Consider the following 17,718-nt stretch of genomic DNA (forward strand, 5'->3'; position numbering starts at 1 on the left):
CTGGAGGGGTTATGGTCCCAAGGAAAGGTCTTGGGTTCCTGCGACTGAGGTTCATGCTGGTCGTCTGCTCCAATCTTTCCATACCAAGTTTCCTCTCAAACCTGGTCCGGCCCGACCGGAGGGCGGTCTTCGAGTGGGGGGTACTGTCACGGCGCCTGATCAGTGTGACCGCACGGATACTTCAGATACAAGTAGGTCCCTGATCAGCGGGGCTACACTTGAGCAGGGCAGTCGCGTTGAAAAGGGAAAACTTTACTTACCAGGATCGTGGAGAAGTGCCGCCCAAGCCTCCAAGAAGACGGGTCCCAGATGGTGTGGCGTTCTAAGGGCCGCCGGCCGCTGTGGTCCAGTTCTTAATGTTAAAGGGTGCACTGCCCACATTAGAGATGGCGCCGGTGTGCGTGTGACGTCACGTTATTGTTGCACACAAACATTTTGGGGTCAAAGGCCATGTAATCCCCAATCACAGCACTGAGAGGCATATTTAAACCCTGTTGTGCCTTTTCTCAGTGCCCTGTCGTGGGTTCCACTTGTTGGTTGTCAGAGAGCGCGTTCTTGGTATTATATTTCTGTTTTTTGACTTTAGCTTATGTTTTTGATTTACCCTACTTCTGGTATCCTGACCCTTGGCTAGTTTATTCGAATTGTCTCATTCTGTATCCCCAACCTTGGCTTGTTTTTTTGACCATTCTCTTACATTCAGTCTGACCATTCTAAGGTTGGACTGTACGTTGATTGTGTTTTGCGTATTGGGTCACACAGTAACCGTGACACTAACTAAAAAAAGTTAGTTTAATATGATGTATTTTTAATAAAACTATGCTGATTTTTGCAAACAAGGTTTTGATTACATTATTCTTCCTAAGGAATTCTTGAATAATCTCTCTTAATAATCCTTCAAATACTTGCTACAAGGTGTATCATTAATTTCTAAAAAAAAAAAAATTTGAAACATTTTTGAATATAGGAACCACATCTGCCTTTCTTCAATCTTGTGGTACCATACCTTTGACATGTAGCTCCTTCAGTACTCATGGCTAAATACCAGCTGGCCCTGGGGCTTTGTTTACATTAACTTTCTTTAGTTGTTGCAGCACTTTGTCTTGAGTCATCCAATCGCATGTTTCTGTGCATATATCTTGCCATGGGTTCTTCCTAGATATATACTTTACAAAAATACGTTTTTTTTTTTTTAATTTCTGCTTTTTTCTGATCTTTATTTAGTAACACACCCATCCTGAATTTTTGGAGTTGGTATTGCTTTCTTTGGCTACCATTTTCTTGTATTCTCGTTTACCCAATATAATCTGATTTACATGCCCATTTCTTATTTTTAATTTCTTAACTTTCTACTAAGACACTAAGTTACCTCTCATAAAGAATCCCACTGGGCTTAAAAAGCAGAGGTAACAGAGATTCGATCTCTTTCCCTTACCCAGGATGTAGACCATCAGCTCTCTCTTCTAAGCCCCGGTCAAGGGCTGCTGCCATTTGAAGTTATATGTTGTAGTTTGTTCATTTTAATTCACTGCAGCCGCTATAATTTGTTGTAGCCTGCTGCGTGCAATAATTGACATTTAATATTACAATGTTTTGTGTATTTTCTATCCACAAATTCAATCAAAATACCAAGAAATATAAAAAATATGAATGCTGTAACTTATTGTTTAATTATTTTATATTAAAAGATTAATATTCATATATGAGCATTGGCCACAACATTTACCCAATGGTATATACTAAGAACTGTAGTACAAGTAATATTTGTTTGAAGATATTATCTTCATTTCATTTTCATATTATCATTTTTCAAAGTATATGTTTAAGTTTACCCTATGTGTATTTGCTTCTTTTTAAAGTATATTTAAAAAATGTAGTGATCAAGGTGATGAGAAAAAGAATGGTGTGAGAGTATCTCACCATGTTGATTCCACTACTAATCATTTGTGTAACCACTTTAATTCCTAAAACAAAGCATTGTATAATATTGAATAACTGTGAAACCATTCTATGTGTCACATTATAATTCCAAACTGACTTTTAGCTTCTGATTGGTGAACCTTAATTACATCGTACCAGACAGAATATGTTATAGAACAATTCACTTTCTCCTACACTTCCTTTTAAATTAATCAGTCAAGCTAATGCAAATACAGTCTTGCATGAATAAACTTCAACATTTATGGAAACATTGTTGTCTACTCTTCAGAACAATACGTACTTGGCTCTTGATGCATTAACATCGTCAGTAATGTCAGTAAACATCAACAAATAATGTGTTTACGCATTTTGCCATTTGATTGATTTTGATGTAAATAGCTGATCTACTTTATTGATCAAAATTTACAACATTTTAATCAAAACATTGTCATTACTTTAACCATCATTTCATATGGGAGTTGTTTAACTATGATTTCCAGTAAAATAATTAACTATTCAACATCACTTGAGCTAAAAGGATTATCTAAGGAGCATACATTTGGTACAGGTGGATCCTTTGATAAAGGAATGATCTACACCACTTTTGGACAGAACATAATACATGAAACACTGTCAAAATGGCAAACAGTTTTTCACCTTAGAGGCTATTTATCTGCATGATCTGTGGAAGTCGATGTCTCCCAAAATGTCACCCTCTTTATTCACTCAAACAAATACACCTCTTTAAATAGGTAATAATAGTTTTGTTGTTATGACGCAATTTGTTGGACTTGGGTGTTGATTATTTATGAAGGGTGGGCAGAGAGATCAAAGTAGGCTTTCGTTCGGTAGCTGAAGTTTTACAACTTTATTCTAAACAGTTCTTAACACAAGCAACAACACATAAGCTTTCATAATAACCCCTTAAGGACCGAAGCTCTTTTGTGAAGTGACATGTTTGTGAACAAGGGCTTCTTTGGCCATTCTTAAATGCATTCATTCTACCACAATTTCACCCTTTTTGTTTAAAGGGACACTATAGTCATCTGAACAACTTTAGCTTAATGAAGCAGTTTGGTTGTTTAGAACATGCCCCTGCAGCCTCACTGCTCAATCCTCTGCCATTTAGGAGTTAAATCCCTTTGTTTATGAACCCTAATCACACCTTCCGTAAACACTTCCTGTAAAGAGAGCCCTATTTAGGCTTTCTTTATTGCAAGTTCTGTTTAATTAAGATTTTCTTATACCCTGCTATGTTAGTAGCTTGCTAGACCCTGCAAGAGCCTCCTGTATGTGATTAAAGTTCAATTTAGAGATTGAGATAAAATTATTTAAGGTAAATTACATCTGTTTGAAAGTGAAACCAGTTTTTTTTTTCATGCAGGCTCTGTCAATCATAGCCAGGGGAGGTGTGGCTAGGGCTGCATAAACAGAAACAAAGTGATTTAACTCCTAAATGACAGTGAATTGAGCAGTGCAATTGCAGGGGGATGATCTATACACTAAAACTGCTTTATTTAGCTAAAGTAATTTAGGTGACTATAGTGTTCCTTTAAGGAGAAATAGAGCTTTATTTTGATACAACACGACACAATAGTAAATTTAAACAAAATATTTCTAAAATTAAAAAAGAAAAACAAAGTTTCAAATGTTTACATTTAATAGTTTCTATACAACAAGTGCAACTAAATAAAATTAATTCAAAATAGATTCACTAATTAGTCATGATTCTTAAAATTCCCAATATGTCTAGGATTTCAACTAAAGGAACACTATAGCTTTAAGCAGAAATGTGTATTCACAACACTATAGTGCCCTAATCACTATTTAGGTAACTGCCCCACCAGAGGGTTAAAGGTTAACTCCTTGATCGTTCACTTACCTTGTTTCCAGGACAAGACTGAGAATAAAAAGAAGCCCTAGTACAAAAAAAAAGGTATGCCAGTTCTATAAGTCATTGTGCCACCTAATGTGTCTGATGTATATATATATATATATATATATATATATATATATATATATATATATATATATATATATATATATATATATATACACACATGTATAACATTACTGGTATGTTTTTTGTTTTTGTTTTTAATTAAAGAAATTGGTCCTTTCAGGGAAAATAAATTTAATTATATAGTAAGCACACAAGGTCACTGATACACAGGCTCATAGACAGACAAGCTCACTGACACACACATACTCACTAACGCAAAACACAAACTCACTGATACACACAAATAGGCTCACTGACAAACTGACACAGACACAAGCTTACTAAAGACAAACTCACTTATATAAACACACAAACTTACTACAAACACGCTCACTACAGATAAGCTCACTGACACACACAGGCTTACTACAGACAAGCTCACTGACATACACAAACTCACTACAGACAAGCTCACTGACACACACACATGCTCACTACAAACAAGCTTATTGACACACACACACACTCAGTACAGCTAAGCTCAGTGATCCACAAGCTCACTACAGACAAGCTCACTGACACACATATGCTCACCACAGACAAGCTCACTGACACACGCACACACAAGCTCACTGACACACATATGCTCACCATAGACAAGCTCACTGACACACACACACAAGTTCACTAACACGCACATGCTCTTAAGGTGAGAGTGGCACACAATTCACTCAAATGCAGTTAGCGAGATACCAATAGATTTTATCTGATTATATGTTTTCAAAATATATAGATGTTTTGCAATAGATGTTGCTTTGTTTTTGTTTTTTTTTGTCTTAAAGATTCAACACAAGGAATTTTAAAAGAACACTCTATATAAGTATCATCAAGTTTGTATATGTTTGTTTTGTGAAACCTTTTTGGTTTGATTGTGTTGGTTGCTGCAAGTTTGTCACAATAAGCAGACATGGCTATTTACTATTAAAATGCACTTTACGTTTATAGAAAGTTACATTGATTTTTTTTGCAATTCAATTGTTTGCACAAGAAAGTGTTTTACTTTGCACAAAATATTTTGCACTTTAAAGAGACATCCAAATATTTTGCAGGTGTAAGGGATATAGACCTAATTTTTATTTCGCTGTTGTTTTATACTGTTAAATATGACTATTTTATCAACATATTATTTTTGGTTGTAACAAATACACACATAAATCGACATAGACACGGCAGACCGTGTCTAACTACTTACTACAGGTCTGGCTGTCAGGATCGGGACAGGGATCCAACACGCAGAGTACAAAGAGTGGAAAGGTACGTATACCGGGCCTTAGAATGGCCGGACTAACGTACCGAGAGTAATAGAGAATAGTCAGAGACAAGCCGAGGTCGAGGGAACGGGAAGACAGATAAACGAGAGACAAGCCGGGTCAAGGGAGAACAGAGAAGCAGGGAAGTACAACAAGCCGAGTCAAAACCAAATAGAGCAAACTAGAATACCAGAGCACTGAGTGACTAGACAAGCTAGAACCACGACAGGGCAATGAGCTGAAGAGAGAAGTAAGCTTAAATACCCTGGCTCCGGATGGTAAGCACGCCTCTGACAAGTGCCGATTGGATATCGGACACTTGAGTGACAGGTCGCTCGTGATAGCGTCATGACGTCACGTATTGAGCGTCCTGCTAGAAAAGGATGTGGATTCCTCGCGGCCGGTGTTTAAGTGGCTGGATGAACCGCGAGGAACGGAGGAAACAGCTCGCCTGGACGGATAAACCACCAAGTCTCTACCTCCCTTAGAGGTAGAGGCCTCAGGTACCCTGACAGTACCCCCCCTCTCAGATACGCCCACCGGGCGGAAGGAACCGGGGCGAGATGGGAAGCGGAGGTGAAATGCTCTGCGAAGGCGAGAAGCATGAACGTCCTCCTGAGGTACCCAACTCCTCTCCTCAGGACCATATCCCCTCCAGTTGACCAGATATTGCAATTTTCCCCTTGAAATTCTGGAATCAACGATGGAGCTTACCTCGTACTCCTCCCGACCCTCCACCTGAACAGGACGAGGCGAGGAGACCTTAGAGGAGAATTTGTTGCAAATAAGAGGTTTCAACAAGGAGACATGAAAAGAGTTAGGAATGCGTAAGGCAGGTGGCAGAGCAAGGCGATACGCAACCGGATTGATACGAGTGAGAACCCTGTAAGGGCCTATGTAGCGAGGAGCAAATTTCATAGATGGAACTTTTAGTCGAATATTCTTAGTACTTAACCATACCCTATCCCCAGGAACAAAAACAGGAGCCGCTCTTCTATGCTTGTCAGCGTGTTTCTTGAACAACGAGGAACTATGTAACAGAATTTGCCGAGTCTGATCCCATAATTTCTTCAGGTTGGCGACATGATCATCAACCGACGGTATCCCCTGAGAAGAGGAAACCGAAGGAAAAATCGAAGGATGAAAGCCATAGTTCATGAAGAAAGGGCTAGAGCGAGTTGAATCGCAAACAAGGTTATTGTGTGCGAACTCCGCCCAAGGAATCAGACCGACCCAATCGTCCTGGTGTTCGGAAACAAAGCAACGCAGATACTGTTCGATCTTTTGATTGGTACGTTCAGCAGCTCCGTTAGACTGAGGGTGATAGGCCGAGGAGAAGTTCAATTTGATGCCCATTTGAGAACAAAAGGATCTCCAGAAACGTGAGACAAATTGAGAGCCTCTATCAGAAACAATCTCCGAAGGAATCCCATGTAGGCGAAAAACCTCTTTTGCAAAAATCTCCGCCAATTCAGGAGAAGTCGGAAGTTTAGGTAATGGCACGAAATGGGCCATCTTAGTAAATCTATCCACCACCGTGAGAATAACAGTCTGTCTCTTGGAAGCAGGCAAATCAACGATAAAGTCTATGGACAAACAGGACCAAGGTTTCTCAGGAATGTCCAAGGGGTGTAACAGGCCACATGGAGATGCATGAGGTAGTTTAGTCTTGGCACAAGTTTCACAAGCTGCGACGAACTCCTCAATATCTTTTCGAAGTGAAGGCCACCAGAAATCCTTGGATATCAAAGAGTATGTCTTGCGAATACCAGGATGACCAGCTATTTTACTTTCGTGAAAACATTGTAAGAGCTCCAGTTGAAGTTCAGGAGGAACAAAGTTTCTTCCCTCAGGAGTGTTTCCGGGAGCTAGATGTTGAGACTTCAAGATCTGGTCAAGTAGCGGAGAATGAATTTTGAGACTGGTATTAGCAATAATATTGCATTTGGGTACAATGGAGGACATAAGTGGTTCAACTGAAGCAGAGGGCTCATATTGGCGAGATAGCGCATCGGCTTTAGAATTCTTTGACCCAGGTCTGTAAGTCAGAACGTAATTGAAATGGGTAAGAAACAACGACCAACGAGCCTGCCTGGAAGACAACCGCTTAGCCTCTCCGATATAAGACAAATTTTTGTGGTCAGTTAGAATGGTAACAGGATGTAATGTACCTTCCAATAAATGTCTCCACTCTTTCAAAGCCTTGATAACCGCTAGTAATTCTCTGTCACCAATGTCATATCTGCTTTCAGTACCGGTCAATTTTTTAGAGAAAAATCCACATGGATGTAATGGTTTATCAACCCCCAACCTTTGAGATAGGACAGCACCTAAACCAGTCTCTGATGCGTCTACCTCAAGTAGAAAAGGCAGAGAAGTGTCGGGGTGAACTAAAATTGGAGCGGAAGCGAAAAGCTCCTTGAGAGTTTTGAACGCAAGGAGAGCTTCAGTAGTCCAATTCTTAGTATCAGCCCCCTGTTTGGTCATATTAGTGATAGGTGCGATAATGGAAGAATAGCCCTTAATAAAGCGCCTATAATAATTAGAAAAACCAATAAATCTCTGTACGGCTTTAAGACCTTTGGGTAAAGGCCACTCTAGAATGGATTGGAGCTTATCCGGATCCATCTTAAATCCCTCCCCAGAGATCACATAGCCGAGAAAGGTTACCTGGGTTTGATCAAAGCTACATTTCTCCAACTTGCAGTACAAGCCATGCTGGAGAAGCTTGTGCAAAACCCTCCTGACTTGCTTGTGATGAGTCTCAATCTCACTAGAATGAATGAGTATATCATCTAGGTATACAATGACGCAATCTTGCTGAAATTCCCTAAGAACCTCATTTATCAGATCCTGGAATACAGCTGGCGCATTGCATAACCCAAAAGGCATAACAGTATATTCATAGTGACCATATCGAGTATTGAATGCCGTCATCCACTCATGTCCCTGCTGGATTCTCACCAAGTTATATGCCCCTCTGAGGTCTAACTTGGTGAAAATTGTAGAGCCCTTCAAACGATCGAAGAGTTCGGTGATCAAGGGAATCGGGTAGGCATTTTTAATGGTTATCTTATTCAAGCCTCGATAATCAATACAAGGTCTCAAAGAACCATCTTTCTTTTTAACAAAAAAAAATCCAGCCCCGGCAGGGGAGGAGGACCTCCTGATGAATCCCTTGTCTAAATTCTCGTGAATATACTCCTCTAGAACTGAGTTCTCTTTTGTAGATAATGGGTATACATGACCTCTGGGAGGCATGGTACCAGGGAGTAGGTTAATTTTGCAATCAAAGGACCTGTGTGGGGGTAAGGTATCGGCTTTCTTTTTGTCAAATACTGCCTTTAAATCTAGATACTGAGGCGGAATTTGTGTCTCTGTAGGATTGTCAGAGGTAGTCGATGTGTTAGTTAATCCGAGAGGTAAGACCTTCCGCAAGCATTTTTCTTGACAATTCTCTCCCCAGGAAACTATCTCCCCTGACTCCCAATTAATAATAGGGTTGTGTCTCCTCAACCAGGAGTACCCCAGGACTATGGGAATAGACGGAGAAGAAATGAGCATTAAGGATATATCCTCTTTATGTAGGATGCCAACAGTTAAGTTAATCGGTATGGTCTCATGGAAAATAACAGGCTCAAGTAACGGTCTACCATCGATGGCCTCAACAGCCAGTGGTGTCTCTTTTAACTGGGATGGGATAGCATGCTTGGCAACAAAACCCTGATCTATAAAGCTCTCAGCAGCTCCAGAATCGATTAGTGCCATAGTCTTTACTACTCCCTTCTCCCACCTCAAAGAAACGGGTAACAGAAGTCTGAACTCTTTGTAGTTGTGAATAGAGGACAAAGTAGAAACACCCAAGGCCTGTCCTCTAGAGAAACTTAGGTGCGAGCGTTTCCCGAACGATTAGGACAATTTAGGCGTAAATGTCCTCTGACTCCACAATACATACATAAACCCTCCCTTCTTCTGTACTGTCTCTCTCTCTCTGTGAGATGAGTACTGCCTATCTGCATAGGTTCAGAAATACGTAAGTCCTCGAACTCAGAATTTTGAAAGGTAGGCGCTAGTTTAAAGGAGGGTCTACGGGTCCTATCTCGAGTGTTCTGCCTCTCTCTTATGCGTTCATCAATACGAGATATAAAAGAAATTATATCCTCCAAATTCTCAGGGAGTTCTCTAGTAGCGACCTCGTCAAGAATTACATCTGATAACCCATTCAGAAACACATCTATATAAGCCTGTTCGTTCCACTTAACTTCTGCCGCCAAGGACCTGAACTCTAGTGCATAGTCCACAAGTGTTCGATTGTCCTGTCTAAGGCGCAACAGTAATCTAGCTGCATTGACCTTTCTACCAGGAGGGTCAAAAGTTCTTCTAAACGCAGCTACAAAGGCATTATAATTATAGACTAGTGGATTATCATTCTCCCATAAAGGATTGGCCCATCTCAGAGCTTTCTCAATGAGTAAAGTAATAACAAATCCAACCTTCGCTCTATCTGTAGGATAAGAGCGGGGTTGTAATTCGAAATGGATGCTAATCTGGTTCAGAAAACCACGGCACTTCTCCGGTGACCCGCCATAACGTACTGGTGGGGTAATACGGGAAGAAGCACCTACAGTGGCTATCTCTAGACCTGAGACTGCAGGAGAAATAGAAGGAGTACGTGTCTCCTCAGGTGGGTTACTAGCACGAGACAAAAGTGCCTGTAGTGCTAGAGCCATCTGATCCATCCTATGCTCCATGGCGTCAAACCTGGGATCAGAAGAACCAAGCTGACTGTTTGTACCTGCAGGATCCATTGGCCCTGTCGTAATGTCAGGATCGGGACAGGGATCCAACACGCAGAGTACAAAGAGTGGAAAGGTACGTATACCGGGCCTTAGAATGGCCGGACTAACGTACCGAGAGTAATAGAGAATAGTCAGAGACAAGCCGAGGTCGAGGGAACGGGAAGACAGATAAACGAGAGACAAGCCGGGTCAAGGGAGAACAGAGAAGCAGGGAAGTACAACAAGCCGAGTCAAAACCAAATAGAGCAAACTAGAATACCAGAGCACTGAGTGACTAGACAAGCTAGAACCACGACAGGGCAATGAGCTGAAGAGAGAAGTAAGCTTAAATACCCTGGCTCCGGATGGTAAGCACGCCTCTGACAAGTGCCGATTGGATATCGGACACTTGAGTGACAGGTCGCTCGTGATAGCGTCATGACGTCACGTATTGAGCGTCCTGCTAGAAAAGGATGTGGATTCCTCGCGGCCGGTGTTTAAGTGGCTGGATGAACCGCGAGGAACGGAGGAAACAGCTCGCCTGGACGGATAAACCACCAAGTCTCTACCTCCCTTAGAGGTAGAGGCCTCAGGTACCCTGACACTGGCTCGCTCTGTTGCAATACAGGAATTACCAGAATTGTCAGCATGGCAAAGTAGGGCTCTGTGGAAGCTCTGTGGAAGCTGTGCCTTAAATCTTGCGATGGGTGGGCAGGATTATTTGGGATCCTGGTGCAGTAGCACAGGCTACATCGCTGGTAGTTCTGCCACCACTGTTTAAGGGTTAATATTAAGTTACAGTGGACTGAAACAGTAGCACTAAGAAACACATGTTTTAATGCTGCCTGGGTGTTACAGTACATGTGGTATCTATTTTAGACTATGCCATTAAAATCGCAGCAGGTGCCACTCAGGAGTATAACTTCCACTAACCTTGGGCAGACAAGTTTATGGCTTTCCACCTGCATGGATGTGATCTGTGCATTACTTCCCATTCATTACGGGAATAATTGCATGGATGACGTTACAAATCATGCTGTACAGAGTTTGAAAACATGATCTTAGAGCATGAAAATGCCTTGGTCTGGATTTTTGTTTTTGTTTTTGCATCAGCAGTACTTTAAAGAATATTCCTCTGTGGGTTTTTTTTATGTTCCCTATACACTCGAAAACTATCTCGGACTTAATACAAATAATAGCAGACTTCTGCAGAGGAAGTTAAGGATTATTAATGGTCTAATTCATGATGCTACTGGTTTAGATTTGCAGCTCATGGCACTACTTTGGGGCACATATTCATTCAATCCCGGCCTAGAGCAAGTAATTGGGACTGATGCCTTAGATCTTACCTTTGCAAGAAGATACAAACGGAAAGGGGCAGTAAAAAGTGATTGAGATGCAACCACAATCTATTAAATACACACAATGATCAGGAATATAAAACTCAAGGGGTTATATAGTTTTATTGTCCGCTTGTCTATGCTATTGGATGTTTTGCTAACAAATACATATAAATGAAAGTACATTCATTTTGGAGATCTAAGAGATTGTGCTATTTCAAAGGCACAGCACAAACGGTGACTAATAATTTTGCGTGAAACTCAGAGCCTTTGAAAGAAGAAAACATAGTTAAAATAAACGGTTCATTATCATGGTCTGCTGCATAATTTATCTTAAACAAGAAGGAAATAAGCTTAATTTAGTTACAACTCGTGAATTAAGAAAATATAGAGTAAGTCAGTTAAAAGGCAGAGGTTTATTTTGCTAGATGTCACCTGCTACATATGGAATAGAAAGTTGCCAATGCAATAGAGATTCATAATTTATATTGCCCAAGAATAAAACGTGTAAAAATGCTTCAAATTTAAATAGCACACAGCAGTGCAAAACATAGCAGTCAATTGTGGATGTGTTCAGCTGTAGCAGTAATACAACAGCAATAATATTACCGTAGGTAAATGCGGTTTCAAGGGGATTTTTCATGCAAATACAAACACGTGCCAACATTAGACGGTAGAACTATAAAACATTACTTATAACACCAAACAATGGGATTCAGCGCAGCAGAATAGTGTTTCCAAGTGTTTTTGAATTGATTCCCTGACTTTTGTGCTCAATGAGAACATCACTGCCAAAAAACTACAATGGAAAAAAACTATACAGATGGCAAGCCACATTGACCAGATGACATTACCCATACACCTCCAGTTAAGCACTAAATGTTTCTGATTGCTAGTTTGGATGTGACAGCAAACAATTGACAATTCTAAAGGCAGTAACAAGTGATTTTGTTGATGGAGACCAATAACACAATTTGTAAGTCTATATTAAGCTATATTATGATTTCACTATTTGAACCTGGTCTTGCGCTTGCGTTAATGTGACTGAAGTTATTGTGTATTTCAAGAACACCTCAATTCAGCAGATATTGTTGTGTAAAGTGCATTCATTTGCAAGTCATATGACTTCTGTAACAACTGGGGGGAAAAAAGCAGATTTTAGTTTTTGGTGAACTAATCTGCAACATTCTTAAGGGTTAAAAGGCAGTGTTCAAACACCTGGGGGATAATGAGCGATATATATATCAAATCTAAATGGAAGACCAATTTTGGGGCAACTATGTGGTAATAACATTGATGTAGGTAACACAGCTCAGTCTTTAATGGATACTACACAATACCTCAAAAAGTAGGAAATGCCCAGATTGTAATAGCAAACTGGCAATTTACATTAAAGAAATGTACGTGTCCAGTTTCTGTAGAACTAATTTGAAAGATACATAGAGAAGAAAAATAGTACCTAGACACCTAGGGACTATAGGGAAAATAAACCTGGAATAGAATAAGTGGTCCTGTTTAAAGAGAAGTAGCGGTCCAGTTTAAAGAGAAGTAGTAGGTAATCTATCTGGATCCAGTCTGTGGTATATCCAGTCTCCAGATGGCTAACAGGTAACTTACATGGAGTTGATGTGCCTATTTGTTGAGGAAAGCAATGCAGCAATGAGTTATATTACACAAAGTAATCTACACCATAATCTAACTAAGGAGAAGAATGTAACCGTACATTTGCAATCATATAATTTTTGTTTAGAGAGACTGCAGATAGATATTCAGTAAGATGAAAGATAGGAATAATAATCTGCAGGGTCAAACACAATGTTTTTTTTTCTGCTTGCATTTTCTTATCATGCTAAATATTTGGCTTTGACCTAATTAAGATAAATGGGAAGTTCTTTTGTAATATTTTGCAGAGAAATAAAGTAATTTATGGAATGTGTTACGCACCTATGAAATTGAGATATCCTTCTCCTCCAAGTGAATGGGTTATCAGACGCAGCATTTTATGGAGTTGAATTCCACGATCAATGACAGAAGTTAAAGGCGACTCCACACTCATATTAGAATACATCTCTGCATCCATTAACCAAAATGCCAATGTCTTATCTCCAACCAAGGCCTAAACAGAAAATAACAAACAAACAAAAAACCCACAAATTGGTTAAAGTAAAGTTCTGATGAATATCAAACAACAAGAAATTAGGGCATATTTGTAGGATGAAAGAGCAGAGACAGGTATCCCTGAGCATCTATTTAGACCAGGGCTGCCCAAAAGGTAGATCACCAGATGTTGTAGGACTACAAATCCCATGATGCTTTGCATGCCTTTAGAATGGCAAAGCATTGTGGAAGCTGATGCCATTCAAAACATCTGGGGATCTACCTTCTGGGCAGCCCTGATCTAGACATTATTATGTCCTATTTTTATGTCTTGGCTATTCATCCTATATTTCAAATAGGGTAATTTGTTTTTTGTCAACAAGACACTTAAAAGAGAAAAATCTTTTCAGCAAGTAGAAGATTTTTTCCTTTGGTACTGTTCTACTGTTGCTATATTATACAAATGCACTCTACTAAGAAAATATACAGGTGATACTCGAAAAATTAGAATATTGAGTAAACGTTCATTTATTTCAGTAATGCAACGTAAAAGGGGAAACTAATATATGAGATAGACGCATTACATGCAAAGCAAGATAGTTCAAGCCGTGTTTGTTATAAGTGCGATGATTATTGCTTACAGCTCATGAAAACCCCAAATCCACAATCTCAGTAAATTAGAGTATTACATGCAATCAATAAAACAAGGAGTGTACATAGAAAAATATCAGACCTCTGAAAAGTATAAGCATGCATATGGACTCAGTACTTGGTTTGGGCCCCTTTTGCAGCAATTACTGCCTCAATGCGGCATGGCATGGAAGCTATCAGCCTGTGGCACTGCTGAGGTGAAATGGAAGACCAGGATGCTTCAATAGCGCCCTTCAGCTCTTCTGCATTGCTCGGTCTCATGTCTCATCTTTCTCTTGGCAATGCCCCATAGATTCTCTATGGGGTTCAGGTCAGGCGAGTTTGCTGGGCAATCAAGCACAGTAATCCCACAGTCATTGAACCAGGCTTTGGTGTTTTTGGCAGTGTGGGCAGGTGCCAAGTCCTGCTGGAAAAAGTAGTCAGCATCCCCATAAAGCTCGTCTGGGGAAGGAAGCATGAAGAGCTCCAAAATCTCCTGGCCCTGGACTTAATGACGCACAGTGGACCAACACCAGCAGATGACATGGCTCCATAAATCAACACAGACTGTGAAAACTTCACACTGGACTTCAAGCATCTTGCAGTGTGTGCCTCTCCATTCTTCCTCCAGACTCTGGGTCCTTGGTTTCCAAATGAGATGCAAAAGTTGCTGTAATCAGAAAAGAGGACTTTGGACCACTGAGCAACAGACCAGGTCTGTTTTTCTTTAGCCCAGGTAAGACGCTTCTGACGTTGTTTGTTGTTCAGGAGCGGCTTGACAAAAGGAATTTGACATCTGAAGCCCATGTCCAGGATCCGTCCGTGTGTGGTGGCTCTTGATGCAGTGACTCCAGCCTCAGTCCAATCCTTGTGAAAGTCCCCAACATTTTTGAATGGTCTTTTCCTGACAATACTCTCCAGGCTGCGGTCATCCCTGCTGCTTGTGCACCTTTTTCTTCCACACTTTTCCCTTCCACAGAACTTTCTATTAATGTGCTTTGATACAGCACTTTGGGAACATCCAACCTCCTTCGCAATTACCTTTTGAGGCTTTCCCTCCTTATGGAGGGTGTCAATGATGGTTTTCTGCACAACTCTCAGGTCAGCAGTCTTCCCCATGATTGTGATTCCTACTGAACCAGACTGAGAGACCATTCAAAGGCTCAGAAACCCTTTTCAGGTGTTATGGCTTACTTCGCTGATTAGAGTGGGACACTGTGAGCCTAGAATATTGCACCTTTTCACAATATTCTAATTTACTGGGATTGTGGATTTGGGGTTTTCATGAGCTGTAAGTCATAATCATTGCACTTATGACAAATCACGACTTGAACTATCTTGCTTTGCATGTGATGCATCTATCTCATATATTAGTTTCCCCTTTTACGTTGCATTACTGAAATAAATGAACTTTTGCATGATATTCTAATTTTTCGAGTATCACCTGTATTTGTTGTTAGAAAGCAGTGCAAAGAAAAAAAGATGCAATCAGCTATGGAGTATTGGGTAACAAAATATAGATACCGCTAAAATATCCTTCTTTAAAAATGTATGAAATACATGTTGAGTTCAAATCATGTCTGTGTATGCTGGATACAGGCCTTCATGCATATCCTGTAACTCTTGGATGGGAATTCGTGCATTTTTATATAAGTAATTATTTTGTTTTTACTCTCCCCTTCTAGCACTGCGTGCTTGTTTTTTTGATATTTTTTTTCTCTCCCCCCCCTCACTCTGTGATCTTCACACAAGATATTTATGACCCTCTGCGAGAATGGTGTCTATTCTCTAACAAACCTGTGTCTTATCTGAACGCATGTCGCTTTAACCCCTGTATCACAACTCAACTTTGAATTCTGTGTCATATTGCTTGTTTAGAAATGCTCTAGACTTGAGAAAGGGAGGTTCTCCTGAAAGCTTGTCATTAAAAAAATTCTGTTAGTCCAATAAAAAGAGGTATCACAAGATACGGATGTTATCTGTTTTTTACATCTACATCACTGAACTAATACGGCTACAATCTCTTCTTGAACTGTATGTATGTATGTATGTATGTATGTGCATGTGTATGTATATATTGGATTTTTTTGCATGCTAAAATCTTTATAGTGTATGTATAAAATGTGCTGCACAATGCTACACCATAAGCCTGTTTCTTTAGTCATGACACTCCACTAAATGAAAATCCTTCCTTATCAAATGTGTGAACACAGCTCAGCCACTGACAGCAGTGAGATATCTACATTAGAAGAAGACACCTAGTAAGACTATCACACTGTTTATAATAAAATAAAATAAAATGTATGTATGTAATGCATGGTACATCATGCTCCCTGATCTACTAGTGTTGTGTTTAATTATCAGAGATTAAAGGAACACTATAGGGTTAGGAACACAAACATGTATTCCTGACCTTATAGTAATAAAACCACCATGTAGCCCCCCTGGCCTCCCTAAATATAGTAAAATCTTACTTGTATTTCAGTCTGCAGCTGTTGCCTCTCCCCTCACCTGCCTGCTGTCTGCCGACATCATCAGAAGTGGGGGTCTGAGCAAATCACAATGCTCCCCCTTAGGATTGGCTGAGACTGTCACGGAGGCAGATCAGGGGCAGAGCCAGCACAAGTCAAACATGGCCCTGGTCAATCAGTCTCTCCTCAGAGAGATGCATTGAATCAATGTATCTCTATGAGGAAAGTTCAGTGAATGGCAGTGCTGCTTGCAGCATTGCCCCAGGTAGCATATCTAGTAGCCATCTGAAGAGTGGCCAGATGAGTTATCACTAGGCTGTAATGTAAACACTGCATTTTCTCTGAAAAGACAGTGTTTACAGCAAAAAGCCTTAGGGAATGATTATTCTCACAAGAACAAATACAATAAGCTGTAGTTGCTCTGGTGACTATAGTGTCCCTTTAATATATATCAATCAAGTGACGATCTGGAATGATCAGAAGCTACTAATCACGGTTACAGTTGTACAGACGCTACATTTGTAAGTTACTAAAGTTTTGCTTTAGTTAACAGATATACTGCATATATACTCACACACTTACTTTAACATGTAATATCTACATGCATAGGCTTATAGGCTGAATTTGACAAATTAAAATTAATCTGCATGCTTATTTTTATAAATTTAGTTTATCTAAAATATAAGTAATTAAAGGGACACACCTTACTTTAAGACAAATGTCTCATTCAAAAACTTTAGCTTTGCATTAAACAGTTTCTTCACTCCGCGGCCTGAAAAAGCAGGTAAATGTGATTGTGTTCATGTTTATCTGCGGCTTCTTTCTTATGCTTTCCACACTCATTGCAAGGGTGACAATGATCTAACCAATCAGTGTCCTATCCTATGACTGCTGGGAAAGTACACATTTGCAGTTGGAAAATCTCTTTAACCTGGAACATCGTTAGAGTACAATTTGAGAAAGTTTATTGTACGTTTATTACGTACTTTTAATTGTTTACTTCCTTTATTTTGGTTTGTATATTTGTTTAAAAGTCCCTTTAAAGAAACTAGCTACAGTGTAATTTCAGGTACCCCATGATAATGTGTTTATTACTTGGTCGTGACTTTCGGCATACGTAATGCACTTTTCATTATGTCTTCTGTTGATCAGCGTATGGACTATATCGCCCATGTTCCAATCTTCATCCTTCATCTCTTTCAAAATCTGCAATTAAAGAAAATAAATAGC

At 39.9% G+C, this 17,718-nt stretch overlaps 1 protein-coding gene across 1 annotated transcript in view; it reads right to left on the reverse strand.

Moving 5' to 3' along the window:
- GBE1 (1,4-alpha-glucan branching enzyme 1) overlaps positions 1-17,718 on the reverse strand; it is a 184,214-nt gene that overhangs the window by 51,429 nt on the left and 115,067 nt on the right. The window contains exons 11-12 of the mRNA XM_063448657.1: positions 17,584-17,694; positions 13,235-13,406 (exon numbers count right to left, since the gene is read on the reverse strand). Of these exons, the coding sequence (XP_063304727.1) occupies positions 13,235-13,406; positions 17,584-17,694 (283 nt within the window). The remainder of the gene's footprint in view (positions 1-13,234; positions 13,407-17,583; positions 17,695-17,718) is intronic.

Source organism: Pelobates fuscus, chromosome 1 (genome assembly GCF_036172605.1).
Source record: "Pelobates fuscus isolate aPelFus1 chromosome 1, aPelFus1.pri, whole genome shotgun sequence".
NCBI lineage: Eukaryota > Metazoa > Chordata > Amphibia > Anura > Pelobatidae > Pelobates > Pelobates fuscus.